Source organism: Dermacentor silvarum, chromosome 1, assembly GCF_013339745.2.
Source record: "Dermacentor silvarum isolate Dsil-2018 chromosome 1, BIME_Dsil_1.4, whole genome shotgun sequence".
Classification (NCBI taxonomy): domain Eukaryota; kingdom Metazoa; phylum Arthropoda; class Arachnida; order Ixodida; family Ixodidae; genus Dermacentor; species Dermacentor silvarum.
The window spans coordinates 346,876,238-346,890,839 of record NC_051154.1 but is presented as its reverse complement, the minus strand read 5'-3'; the positions used below and the strand labels follow the sequence as shown (position 1 = coordinate 346,890,839).

Here is a 14,602-nt window from a genome sequence, read left to right as displayed (position 1 = left end):
GAAGATACCATTACATTTGCTAAATGTGTTGAGCATCGACAAGAAAGACTTACAGAACGCTCATTTGCTCACGGCAAGATATGTCAAGGACGGGTGTGCTGGGCCAGGGAAGCTAAGAAACCACAAACAAACAGGTGGGAGTGCAGGTAGGTGAATATTGGCCTCGAAGTCTTCGCAGAAACAAATATAGGAATGTTAGGGAACGACACGCCGTTCAAAAATCCGGTGAATGGTGAATGTTGAAGCGTGCGACAGTGAGTAAAGTAACAGAAAATAATTTTAAGAATGGGAGGGGGGGACCGCACAAAAGGTGTCAGGAAACAGTCGGCGGATAATTATGAGCATAGCGAGAGCGTCTTGTCACTGCCCGATCGCTCAACACCAGACGGCCGTGGCCAGTCGTCTAGCTGAGGCTCACGTAACCCACCGTAACATGTGCAACTTAGATTTCTCATAAATAAATGAAACATAGTTTCATTTATTTATTCCCTTTCTTTTCAGAATAAGCTGCAAGTTTAAACCTTGCGCCCAGATTCATCTCCAGCGTGCACAAACGTTGAAATCTGGATGGTGACTACGCATACGCGTTGAAATGGATGGTGACTACGCATATTTGAAGGCAAGCAGCCGACGCTTGCACCGAGTCAAAACGGAACAGCGACAAATGCAAGAATAAAGGCTTTAAAGGCACAATTAGGCACAAAGCGTTCTGGTGTTGCTGACATGTACGATTTTCGCTGATGACTATGGCGACATGGACTTGGCGAGCGCGGAACCAGGGAATATTTATCAGTGGCTCGCGGAACCCCTGGGTTCCGAGGAAAACACCTTGAGAACTGATGGTCTAGAGTGAACTAGATAGCAGAGTCCAAGCAGGGTGCACGGAGTGCAGGGGATAACGGTGGGGCACTCCTTTTTTTTTCGTTTTTTTTTTTTTCCAGGAATGGGAGCGTGGGCGTGCGCGTGGAGACCAGTCTCCAGGTGCAAATAACAGCGTTCCTCCGCTGATGCCACATCTGTCAGGAGAACTTGGTTACTGTGCTGTGTTGCGATTGTGTTGCATGTGTGTGGGTAGAATATGTAATAAATTGTGTTTGAAAGGTGGGTTGCCCGTTTGTGTTGTTGCCCGTTTGGCATAAGCAAAAGCCGAAAAAAACATGCTTTGGTTATAACGCGGTACCGCTTATAGCGTGGATTTTTACAACTCCCGCGACTTATGTTATAAGCGGTCTACACTGTATTAACAAGGTTTGACTGTATTCGGTATTCGCAACACTCCTAAAAAATTCAACCATAGACTCGCTCTATACAGCTAAAACAAAAATAAAAGACAGAGAACCTTCTCACATACAGAACCTACTGCATTGTACATTAAAAGACAAAAGAACTGCCTGAAAACTGCATTGTGAGCTACAATGGTGGAGGGTTCCAAATGAATTCTGACTGCATGGCATTCCTAAATGTACTATCTGTTTCACACTTAGGGGAAAACTCTGAGCGCCTTGCAAGGCGCTCTGAGTTTTCCTCGAAGTGTGAAACAGACCGTACAGTGAAAGCAAAGCACAGGCATTTTTGCATCCCATCAGTTGAGGTACAGACGCTTTGCAGTGAGCAGTTCGTGCAACTGAAACAAGATGGCATTGCAAGTCTGCTTGTGCCTGCGTCCATGAGTGGCCTTGTGCAAGGCCGAAATGCGTGGCGAGCAGCAGCCTTGCACGGCATTCATTCTGCTGGCTGAGAGCATTTGTGGTGCATTTATCAGATGTGGCAAGCCAGGAAAAAAAAAAAATTTGCACCGTCCCGAGTTTAGAGACAGACAGGCCTTTATGGGAACAGAGCGTGTTTGTGGACGAATTACACAGGCCTCTTCTGCACCAAAACTGGCTGTTATTTACGCACTGAATGCACAAGTGAGAAAGCTAATCTAGCAGTGCAAGTTGTCCAGCAGAAAAAATACTGACCACATCATGTGGATCGTTGCTCGCAATTTTGTTTGTTACCACAGCAATGAGCAAGCGGCCCGAGAACTATTTTGCATCACTCTCTGCACCTTTGACATGGATATTCAATACAACTGTGCATGTAGCACTTTCATAGCAATATGTTAGGAACAAATTCTTATGGCAATAGACACCTCCCCTGCTGTAGTCATGTCCCAAGGATCGGCAGCACTGGCATTGTGCAAACTGGCTTTCTGACCTAGCTCGCCTTCAGTATCAAGTCCAAATATACTTGCAACCTTGCATGATACAATCGACTTCCGTTAATTCGACCCTGTCAGGACGAATGAAATTGATCGAATTATCAGGTGGGTCAAATTAAACAAGATACAGAAAAAATGGCAGAACACACTGCCGATTCATTAGGCCCGATTCTAACACACCCCAGAATCAAGCGTGCACCCGCTGTATATGCGTATAAAGTAGAAAACTAACGCAGGGAAAACATTAAAGCTCCTAAATAAAGCAGAAATCTAATGTGCACTCCATATTTGGGGCAACAGTCTAATGTGTGTTGCACGATGGCACCCAGTTTCCTAACATCAGCTTCGCCACAATACACCAGAGTTGTGCAGTAAAGAAAACAAACGCCGCGAAGGCGGTTTTGGTTTCGTTTAGCATTGCACCACAAAGGCAATTTTGGGTCCAATTTTATTCAGAAAAAAAAGAAGAAAAAAGGTGCATGTTAGAATTCGGTAAATAATGTAATCAAACATTGTGAGCAACCATTATTGCTTGAAAATCTTCCTAGGACAGGCGGAAACAGGAGTTTTCGATGGGAGATGACATGCATTCAATGCACTCACTGTCCCCAATTTCATCCAGATCTACCACTAAAGGAGTCGCCATTGGGGTCACCATAGGGGTCAGGCGCGTGCGTGCCAACTGGCCAAGTTTGAATTATTCGGCGAAGGTCAATTTTAGCATCGAAATAATGAAAGTTTGGGCCCATAGAAATGCATGGGTGCCAGCCAGGAGCTTCATTTGGGATCAAATTAACCGGAAAATCTAATTATTCGGAGTCGAATTAACGGAAGTCTACTGTTTATCCAAGAAACGACATAGCTGCCTACAGTAGTTATTGAAGATGATCAACTGCACAGCAGAATATTTTTACCCATACAAAGACACAGCAAACAACGGTACTCTGAAATGTGCCCCTTCCGGTCAGTTAATTACTATTCAAACATTGTTCAACAGTGCTTTAGTTCTCAACAAATTACGTGGTAGTGTCTGCTTGCCAACATGTGCATAGTTTCACTGATGTACTGTATAGCTGTAAAAGAGACGCCTGAAAGTATTCCGAGTGTGCAAGTCCTTAAAACCATATATCCATAATGACAGTTACTGACAAAACTTCACATTTTTCGTTAGCTGCAACAATGATAAGTGTATAAAGGCACAGGAGCATATGTTTGGCTGGGTCAGATACAAGGACAATTCCCGTCAGCAACACAGAAAACAGCTGAATAGGAAAGTAGAGAATGCATTAACCCGTTCCGTGCCACACTATTATCTCGAATTTTGACCAAAAATGGCCAAGTTTCTTTATGGCAGAATTTTTTACAAAATACATTCCAGACAATGTTTAGTTATTCAAAATATCTACCGTTATTGCAAAATTGAAGGTTAACAGAACTGTAACATATACCGTACGATAGGTATGAAAAGAGAATATGAAATTCTATGTTTGCCTGCAGAGAACACACAGTGAAATATTCCAATGGGTCACCTATGTTCGCCACATCAAACGTCTTACCTAGGGACACCGAAAATTGGATCCAAGGAGGGAATGCAGGGGCTTTTTATGTCAAATTCGCACCACTGCCTTGTGACGTCAAAGCCATCAGAAGCGCCACTCCCAGAAGACGAGCCGAGTGTATCAAGAATCTCGGTATTGCCTTCACTCAAAGAGCAGCACACTTCATTTGAATTACTCAGCTATTCGCTGAAGTCAGATTTTCTTTTTCGCGAAGAAGCCAATGAAGCTTGAGCTGCCAGGGGCACCATCTTTAGAGACTTCAGTTGCCAACTTTTTTCACTTCCTCCGGAATAAACTCACTCCTGCTTGTGCTGCCCTGTGGATTGTGTGCTCCCATCTAGAAGAACCACGACAAAGCACTGAGACGGAACCACCTCATCCATGACATCTTTAGAAAATGAGATGTACCATCGACGAGCATAGCTAGTCCTTAGCCATTTTTACCAGAAACGCGTGGACGAACCCACCTCATCCAAGGCACTATGGGGTTAATGTGCACATAAGCGGTGCGAACACGGGGCACATAACACAAGTTTTAGAGAGCTACTGCACCAGGCCCAGCACGTCTCAAACTTCAACTTGTTTAACAGAAAACACTAACGCACATATTCACGGCCACATAGTGAAAGCACTATTAACCCTTATATTCATCCTTAATCATTTAACCCCAAATCCCACGCTGTACTCATCAGAGAGTTTGTACCAATACCACCAATGAGGAGTCATGCTTGTTAAGCCCAATGTTCTGGTGCTACCACCGCCAGATGAGTTACAGTCGGCACTGATGGAAACCTGCCTTCGGGAGCAGCTTTTAATTTTATTTTTTTTTTTGTTATTTTAACCAAAAAATAAACAAGTAATATATTTTCAGAATCCGAATGACAGAAAACATGGCTACATAAAAGAATTCTGTATATTTGGTAAGTTTTTCTATAGTTAATTTCGGGACTAAAGGGTCAAAATCATAGATGACTGAATAACTGCATGTTTTATACTTCATCAGTACACACATTGCTGACTTGGTCAACATCAGTTCATCCGTGATTTCAAAAGTATGCTGCCCTGTCTGCAGCCATACTGTTGTAATGTGGCTGACCCCTGCCAACCTTGCAAATACAAGGCCACTCCCGCTGACCCTCCCATGTGATCGAATAAGGTCATGCCCATGTCATGGTGCTGCAAAGTGTCTGTAGAGTCTCGAATGAAGGAACATTCTAGAATACAGGGGCTAGCCTTGAGAATGTTAGTCACTCCAAAGCTAGGTTGCACACATATACATACCCCGAAGGTCATAACACTACAGTAAAGGCATTTTGAATACCTTGTGCGTTGGATACCTCAAAACATCAGTACATGAGCAATACTGCACTTCATTCGACATTCAACTGGTACTGCTTCATTTTATTTAGGCAATGATTCACTCATGTTAAAATTGTACAGCTTCATTATTTACAACTGTAAAAACTGAGAACTTTCAAAACCAACCAACCTCTTACTTTTTGATATAAGCACATCAAGTACATTTTTAGCTGATTCATAATGTAATTTTTCTGGCTTGAGGTGTCAGATTCAGTGCATACATGCTCTTTATTGTGCAATAAAATTTCCAGCTCTTGAAGTTCCAAACATAAATGGCTTGCACAATACAAAAAATGCAAGTGTCTCGCAAGACAATACCCAAGTGTTTTGCAAGACATTTCTCTACTTGTTATAGATAAATTTTGTAATTTCAGGATGGTCTTCAACTAGCCATTGGCTAAGGTCCCAGATGTGCAGTTGATTTGTCAGGACATCCCAAAACATGCTCTTTGGACTTGCTGTTCACCGGTGCTAAACACACGCGATTCCCCTCTCCTAGTCTGTTCCAGCAAATGCTAGCACATACTAAACAGTCCAGTGGGAATTACGGTGAGGACAAGAAAAATTAATGGGGATGCATTTTGTTGAAAGTACATAATACCGTATTTTCGCGCATATAACCCGCCCTTGCACATAACCTGCACCCTTAATTTTGAACTCCATGAAAAAGAAAAAATAACCTTGCGTATAACCCGCATGCTTATCTGAAAAAATGCGGTCTAGGAAGTTACAACTAGGCGCAGTCATCATTTTGTTTTCTAAACAAACTTATTTAAAAACGACTGCCGCAACGTTGTCAGTGCTGTCATCCGATTCACTGTTGTCATCCGAGGCTTCATCGCCGCTCTCAAAGACGTAATCGTCTTCGGAACCATCTAAGCTGTTGCTTATGGCACAGTTTTTGAAGCTTTTGCGCACCATATCAGCCAGGATCATCCCCCACGCATCTACGATCCACTGGCACTGCAGTTCAATTCCTGGCCTTCACACGCGTCCCGTCGGTGGGAGGGCGTAAAGACCGTCGGCCATCCACTGGCCAGACTATGGATGTGGATCTGGCTATAACCTGTGTTGGCCTCTTATTGGCTTAACACACGTCGATGTCGAAAGGCATGCGGACAATGCGGACTCTGCATGACAGGCCGTGCGTTGCCGTGAAGCCGATCCCCACCCCCTCCCTTCGCGAATATTCGCAGATAACCGGCACCCCCCACTTTTTAAACAACTTTTTTCAATTTTTGGTGCGGGTTATATGCGAGAAAATACGGTACCTTTCAGTAATTGCTACACATAATGAAAAAGATTAATATATGAGCAATAAACTTGTACGTTTAACTCTTCTGATCTGGATGTATTGAAATTGTGAGCTCTTGAAGTATGATGTGGGTAACAACTTCTGAAAGCATGAACACAAGGAGCAAGACCAGACGATAAGTGCTGGAGCAAGACCATATTATGACTGCTGCCCCTTTACTATCTTGCTAGCAGCCTCTGAAAAATCACAGCAATGTTCAATTTTTTTTTTCTCAGTCTAAAGGCTCCATCTTTGCTGGGGGCAAAATGCAGCTGTCAGTGCAATCAACTCACCCGCAAACACTCAAGAAACAATGTCATTCCCCCACCGTCCAGGAACCTCTCACAGTTGATTGGTGTTTCGTCTGCAAACGAGTATGCCAAAAATAAGTGAGCTTTCTGCACACCACCTCAAAGAGTTAGTGGCACAGCTGCACAACTACACTCTTAAAGCTTTGAAGATCTACAGAGGTACGTAGAAAAGAAAAGGACAACCCAATGAAAAGATGTTCCTGTCAAAGCAAAAGACTTCCCTTGGCAGTGTGCCAGACCATATAATCAGGATCTGTGCAACAGAATTTGAATCTTTATATCCCCAGAAGTCCGCATCCCCCATTGCATAAAAACCTGCATAGCGTAAAATTCCTGCCAGCAGCAGCTTGCATCTAAATACTGAAGGGCTTATCACAGTCAAAAACAAAGCCTGACAAAAGAACACTTTGCAAAGGCAGCTTTTACAAACCAAACTTAACTACAAGCCATTTCAACTTGCATCATCCAAGAGTTCAAAACAGCACAACACATACGACTCTCGTTTGTTTAGTCCCTGCTGCCCCATGAAGTTTGGCAATTCAGGCTTAATCTCTCAACCTTCATCTTCCAAAGCCCGACTTGATAGGCACTAACACACGTTGGTGAGCAAATTGGTACATGACTTGGAAAGCAAACAGCGCGAAAAAACAGGACTATACAAGAAGACACATGACAGTGTGTTTTAGTTCAGTCCCATTTTTTTAGCGCTTTCTTTTCTAATAGGCGCATTCCCTTCGTATATTTGATACCTGCCTCCAAGTGGCTAACAATTTTCAAGAATGGTTGTAACCCCACCTAGTGACACGTGACGTGCCTGCAACGAAGAAAAAAGACCACAAGAGCAAAACAGTACCAGTGACATTCCACATGGTGCTCCACGCAGTCTCCATGACCTCATCGGACGTGTGAGTCCTCAGTCGACCGTCAATTAACTGAAGCATTATCTGCAAGTAGCAAAATTACCCATTATTAGATGCAATACCTTGACTTCCAGCTGCAAGCAATTGAGCTCGCTACAATTCACACAGAAATATTGCTGCATTTGTTTTGCGAGGTTAAACCTGTTGTGTGTTACAACACTTATGGCATTACGAAAGATGCGCTCACGAAATCAGCATGTTCATGCATCTCGTATGTGAAAGCCACACGTAGAAAGGTCAGCCCATCCTATCAGAGTCTACCAATTTGCTATAGTAGGTTCTCAGACTTGATGGGATATGTCAAGTATGATGATGCCCCTATAAATAAGAGACAACATGATGGTCTTGTCATGTGATTTGACAACCACTAAACATGGTTCCTGCCACCAAAGAACTACTGAAGGCTGAGCAAGTTGGTAGTCATTCATGTTACCCAAAGGCAGGCATGCAGACATGGACACAAGTAGGAACAAAAACACAGAGTGTTACATCAATCAACGAGATTTGTGGGAAGGCACGAAGCAAACTGTGTCCCACATCTTTTATTGAGTCGCCATCTGAATGGAAGCAACCACTAGCCGATGCGCTGCTGCTGAGATTCCCGGATCTCTCTCTCTCATGCCACCTAGCTCTGGCTCCCCGGAGACCATGCAGAGGCACGTCGCCGCCGTCAACCTGGTGGCGACAACTTGCCATAGAATAATTAGGCATAAATGTTTGCTAACTGCTGGATACACCGTCAAACCTCTCGTTACACTGTCGCGATTGCAAGTTACTCCTAACTTTGCAGACTGCAGAGTTTCGCTAAGACGTAAGAACGAAGGAGTGTGCCTCAACCAAAAGGCACAATTGTTCATTCTTATGTCTGAACAGTATGCTTCTAACTCAGCCCTAGATTGTCTCGAAGAAAGAGGAACTGTCATGCCTGAACAGCAGGCCAGTGCGAATTTTATTTGTTTGGTTCAATGCGAAGCAAAATCGTAATTAGTGGCGAATAATTTCGAAGCAAATAGAATAGTTGTGGGATTCATATAAAACCATGACGCAAGAGCCAGATGTCAAGAAATCCACGAAAAAGTTCGTTCCTTACTTACAAAAAAGGAAACAGGTTCATCTCTGGAGTCAGTTGATATTTTAAGTGTCGTTACTCAGCTATTTTCATGCAAAAGTGCAAATTGAACATTCCTTACAATTCCAGCAACACAGAAAACTTGTTTTCTTGCTCACTGCTGCCCCTAAGCTGACTAAAAATTTTGTGGTGGTTGAGGCCATGGGAGCGTTTCACGTCCTCCCATCGTGAGCCATCACGATGCTGTGAAGTGCAACCTTGACTGCACAAACTTAACGCATTCCTTTCTGCACGTGCACAGATGAACTTAGTAGGCATGCACGCCTCTTTTGTGGTCCCAAGTCTGGCCCGCATGCATGATAGAGGGCCCAATCACTGACGAGCGGCAAGTTTCCCGTGATGGTCTGCCGACCACCGTCGCAGCACCTGCCTTGGCTGTTAGACGTAACCAGCGTCATTTCGCTGGGCGTTGCCCACCAAAGTTACAATTTAGTGCTGTGTCAATGCACATCTATTAACAGAGGCTGTACAGCTCTGAGGAAGCCGCGTGGCCGTTGCTAATAATATTTTTGAATAAACGAGCCGGTGCAGAAACCAGTAGGCGACTGTAAACAAATTCATCTTTGCCTTGACTTGGCTATGAGCAGTACGATGCGACTTATTAAAAAAAAAAACGAAGCTGTTATTTATACATGTTTTTAAGTTTACCATATCTTTGCTTCGTAAAACACGCAGCAAAGATTTTTTTTTTTTAGGTTAGCAGTAAAATTGGAGTGAGAGTTATACGCGAATTTAGACTTGAGGTGTGGCTTCATGGCAGAGCGAATTTCGTTTCAAGATGCGGTTTCACGGAAGCGCAGCCTGCACTGCAGTGAAACCCCCTTAAGAACAATGTTCTCTGCCACTCACGTCGCCGAAGAGGTGGGGAACAGAGCCGCTGGCCGAAGGTACGACATGAATGATTTGTGCATCTGTGAACGGAGACTGTTTTACAAAGATTTTAGCATTGTAAGCAGCTATTGCTGCAAGTTATAAACGCTGACCTTTACTTCCACGCACCCCCCCCCCCCCCCTAGGGGGGTGAAATCGAGGTTACAGCTTAGATGCAGAGACATACGATCATTTCTTGGTTTCGAAAACTTTAAATACCAAAATTTGAGCCGAACTGAATATCAAATAGCATAATATTCGAATAATATTCGTGAACAGTTATTGTTTTCGAGTGCCCACACATGTCCATGAATGGAAGGCTGGTGCTCCTTCTCCTTGAGCCTGCGCAGACAAGTTTTATGTCTTCCTTCATTGCCACCACTATGAGACCCTTCAGTTGATACAGTAGCACACCCACGATCTCTGCCAGGGGGGGGGTGACATTGTGCCTTAGTTTGCCAATACCATCTAAACAGCACTAATTTCAATTTCTCCACGGGAAATTGTCAAAAAATGTGCTTTTTGCTCAAGTTTGCGAGTGTGCATACGACTGCGCGTCTTACATCTTAGTTGCAGTACTCAAAGGCGCAAGGAAAGAAAAGGGGTTAAACAAAAGGGGGGGTTAACTCGGCCGCACAGGGGAGGGGGGAGTTACAAACCCCGTCGGTGCGCCACTGAGTTGATAGCTGGCATTTCTATACCTTGTTCATTCCTACTTGTGTCCATGTTTACATGCCTGTCTTTCATGACATGAATTCCACCAGAGTGTACTTAAGTTTTGAGGGCACCCCCAAGTCCACTCAATAAACAGTTTACTTCGATGTTCGTCATCCGACTGTCTATGGGCTAGCACCCATCACTACCGACTGACAATGACAAAGCAGTGCTTCGACCACACAAACCAACTAACAAATTTCCACCTATACATTGTTTAACAATGCCTGTTTACAATAAAAAACTACAAGCCATATAATTTTAAAAATTTACTTGCACATATATTCGATTTATTAGTTAATTTAAGCCTTAGATGGATGACTGTCACAGAAATTAACCATTAGTCAAATCAAATTTCTTTTTCTGGTGCAAGAGTAACAAATTAGGAAAAATTTCAGGCCTATTTCCAATATTCAGCAATAACGTGGCTCACGGTGGCCCTGTGATTTTCCGATTTCGAGATTTTGGCAGTACGCCCAAAGGGTCTATTCTAGCTGTTTGTATGTTTCAAGCTGCTTCTACACATGTCAAATGACTCACACAGTGTAAACACTCATGCTTTTCATCAAAATGTCTAAGAAAAATAGCCATGCACATGAATATGGAAAGAGCTCACATTCTCACACAAGGCTACCAACTGCCACACAACAATCTTCTCTATTGGCCAAGTAATTAGTACACAATCTTCCTGGTGGCAGAAAGCTCATTACTAGGGATGGGCAAATAGTGAATTTGGTCGAATAATTTCAAATCGAATAGTTCGAATAATTCACATATTACAGCAAAACCTAGTTAATTCGAATTTCACGGGACTGAAAAAAAATGTCCAAATTAACCGAATGCCGAATTATCAGGGTACCCAGAAAACAATAAGCAAATGCTTACTAAGTCAGCACGATTTTATTAGTGTAATGGATGAGCAAATCATTTTGCTATATTGCACAAAAGCAGTGCGGAAGCTGCAATTCTCGTCATCTCGTGACTGATTGGCTCTCGCAGAGGCGATCGAGGCCTCACGACTTCCTTTGCAGCACGGCAGCGGCGCGCGCCACCATTTGCGACACGCTTTGCACTACCGCGCGCATATCCCGATTATTTTTTCGCCAGTAAGCTGATCGCCAACAGATCGCATGTCCATCGCGATGTAGACGGTGCTCTTCATCCTTGACAGCTTTGCACCGAGTCAAACCAAAACAACTGTTTGTCGCAACCGCCGCCGCTATCGACGCGATTATGAACGGCGACTTTGCGGTGCTTAAGGCACGCGGCCGACGCACGTACCGAGTCAGAACGAAACTACCGTTCGCTGCAACAACTGCAGACAAAATCGCGGTCGCTATCTATGCGATCATGGATGGCCACTATGCAGCTTTTTAGGCATGCGGCCAACATGTCTATTGAGTCAAAACGAAACTACTTTTTGCCACAATCGCTGCGGAAGAAACCGTGGCAGCTATCGACGCGATCATTGATGGCGACTATGAAATCCCGCGGCCAGTGCGTTGTTATGCGCGGCGGTAAACTCAATAAAGGCACAATTCACGTACAACTTTCGCTGATGACTATGGCGATGCAGACTCTGCCGCTTCATTTCGGTTGTATGCTAGCGCCGTTTCTGGTCTTTTGCATCACACATTTCTGGCTCTTTTTTTTGCAAAAATGTATAGCCTTCGAGATTTATGGTTGAGGTATGGCAGCCGCAACGTGAAGCATAGCCTCCGAGATGTGTACCGGCCGTCCCTCTGTGGCTTCTGGCTGCCTATTAGGGAGCGCCGAATACGAAAATATCGAATACCTGAATTCGAGTCGAAGCGAATAATGAATATAGAATTATTCGATTGAATATTCGACAATACCGTATATTCGCCCATCCCTACTCATTACCAAACACCGCTGTTCCCATAACAGTATGTTTCTTTTGTCTTTTAACAGCTTGACTAATGTTAACTAGAACACCCTACAATGCCTAGCTATGGTATTCTTGTGGACAATGTACACCCATGAGCAAAAATATTCCACGATAAAACCAATTTTTTTTCACGTAAGGTGGTCAACTTGAAATTGAGGACTACTCTCCAAATGTGGCATGGCAAACTTTCCTGTGCACACATCTATTTCAGTCTGTGAGTCTTGGTTACGAATGAATTGTTTTTTTTGGCGAGCCACTGGTGCATATGCTCACAGGTGTACCTCTTACTTTTACACTTCTAGTCTAGATGCCACCTCTGTTTAGCTGTAGCTAGTGATAACAATACAGGCATTGCCTGTGTCGGGCGCCCATCACACTACATGTTGCACTTTGGCCTATGCAATAAAAATTGTGTGCAGAAAACAATCTACGAGATCCATCCTTTGAGCACCCAGTGATGGGCGGCGAGTTTGGTCTTGTGGACAGCAAGACAACCACTGGTTGCTCTGGTGAGCATGCTGGCAGAGGTGTGACAATTCCCAGGCATCCTATTATGATATTCCTATGTGCCAACATGCACTGTTTGCTTGTGCTGCATATTTCGCATGTGCACTGGCTTCGAGAAATAACATTTTTCATAAAAGTGCACTCACACTGGCAAATGATGGAGGTTCCGTATTGGGTCAGTTACTTGCTGTTGAACAAATCAGTAATGGAATTCAAGAGCAGGTGGTCAAAACACGCTTTGTTTTTTAAGTGGCTTCCTATGAACAATGGCACTGCCACATTTTCTTTGCCAAGAATTGCACTGCCAGATGTAACACTGCCATTCCAAGATGGTCGCAACAAGATTGCTAATAGAATACAATACAAAAATGCCGAGAATTTCAGAAACGAAGAGCAGCAACCATATGTGCAACAGCAGTCGAACTCGGACATAGTTGTCAGTCCGGATGACAAGTTTTTGCCTACAGGAGGTTAACAAGATGCAGGCACAAATGTCTCCGTTGGTGTCCTATCTTTTGAGTATTTGTTTTTTAATGCTGTTTATAACCATGAAGATATAAACTTATGGTCAATGTGAAAGCAATGCAAGCGCATGAACAGAACCAATCATGAGAATTTTTCACCTTGAATGACACACTTCGGAGTGGCGACTCGCAGGTTGCACTTTCCGATGTGTACCTAGCTAGTAGCGAGTTGCTCCTTGGTCGCCAGTTGCAGTCAGCTGTGTGACCTCTGTCAATTGCCAGTGTGGATACACCTTTATTTTGGGGCAGTGCCACACAGTACACCACACAGTAAAGTTACAGCAAAGTTTCAACAGAGAATACACCCTTACTGTGTGGCACCACCTTACAGTGCAGATGTTCTAAGTCTCAAGCAGCTTACGTTACCAAGCAGCCTAAATGTACATACAATGAAACAATCTTAGTACAGTAGAATGCCGTTACAGCAACTCCTTCATAACTACCAATCCCAAATGAACATCTATGCTAAGCATGGCAAAAAAAAAAAATTATAAACAAGGTCACTGTAAAAGTATTGCAATAAAGCTTTTTTTTTTAACATTCTTTCTCAATACTTTCTGCCCCAGTCAATTCACTTCTGCATCCTTTAAGACCAGTCATCAAATCAGTCATCAAATGAGTCCAATGTTTCCTCAAGAAGCTGGGCACAGTCATCATCCCAAGCCCTTAGATGGTCCTCCTCATCGGAACACCACTTTCCTTTCAGCCTGTTCTTTACATTACATGACAAAGCAATGTAAAGTCACATGGAGCAAGGTCTCAGCTGAGGAGAGGATGGTCCACCAGTTTCAGCAGTACAGTCGACTTCCGTTACCGTATTTATTCGAATCTAACGCGCACTTTTTTTTCGATAAAACAGGTCCAAAAATTGCATGCGCTTTAGAATCGAGTACGACCCTAAATCTGCATTACCATATAGTCGTTGGCATTTCAAAATGGCCGCCTCGCACGGGCGTCGAGCCTAGCTACTTTCAAGCCTAGCTACCGTAGCTTCCTCCATGTGCTGCAGTACACGTGCTTAGGCAATAGTCTACCGTCTGTCTTCACGTTTTCTGCATCTGCTCTATCAGCATGAAGTACGGAGTTCATCATGAGGCCGCATTTAAAAGGAAAGTGATCATGTGTGCGGAGATGGATGCAAATCGGACTGCATCATGGGCGTTCGGAAAATCCGAAACGCGTTCGGGACTGGCGCAAACAGAGGAGGGAAGTGGAGTGGCGCTACTTTTACAGATTTTCGCCAGCAAAGCAGCACGGAACGGTTTCAGTGGACCGAAGCAGGACGTAATCTGTGACGATCCAC

The 14,602-nt window shown here is 43.8% G+C and overlaps 1 protein-coding gene across 5 annotated transcripts in view; it reads right to left on the bottom strand.

The window, feature by feature from the left end:
- The window catches only part of LOC119437396 (protein zer-1 homolog), a 166,690-nt gene that overhangs the window by 82,169 nt on the left and 69,919 nt on the right, over positions 1–14,602 (bottom strand). For all 5 annotated transcript variants that reach the window (XR_007465025.1, XR_007465026.1, XM_049660495.1 and 2 more), the window contains 2 exons: positions 7,580–7,670; positions 6,709–6,779 (listed from right to left, as the gene is read on the bottom strand). Coding sequence is in view for 3 of the 5 variants with exons in the window: in XM_049660495.1 (XP_049516452.1) it covers positions 6,709–6,779; positions 7,580–7,670 (162 nt within the window). In the remaining 2 variants the exon portion in view is untranslated. The remainder of the gene's footprint in view (positions 1–6,708; positions 6,780–7,579; positions 7,671–14,602) is intronic.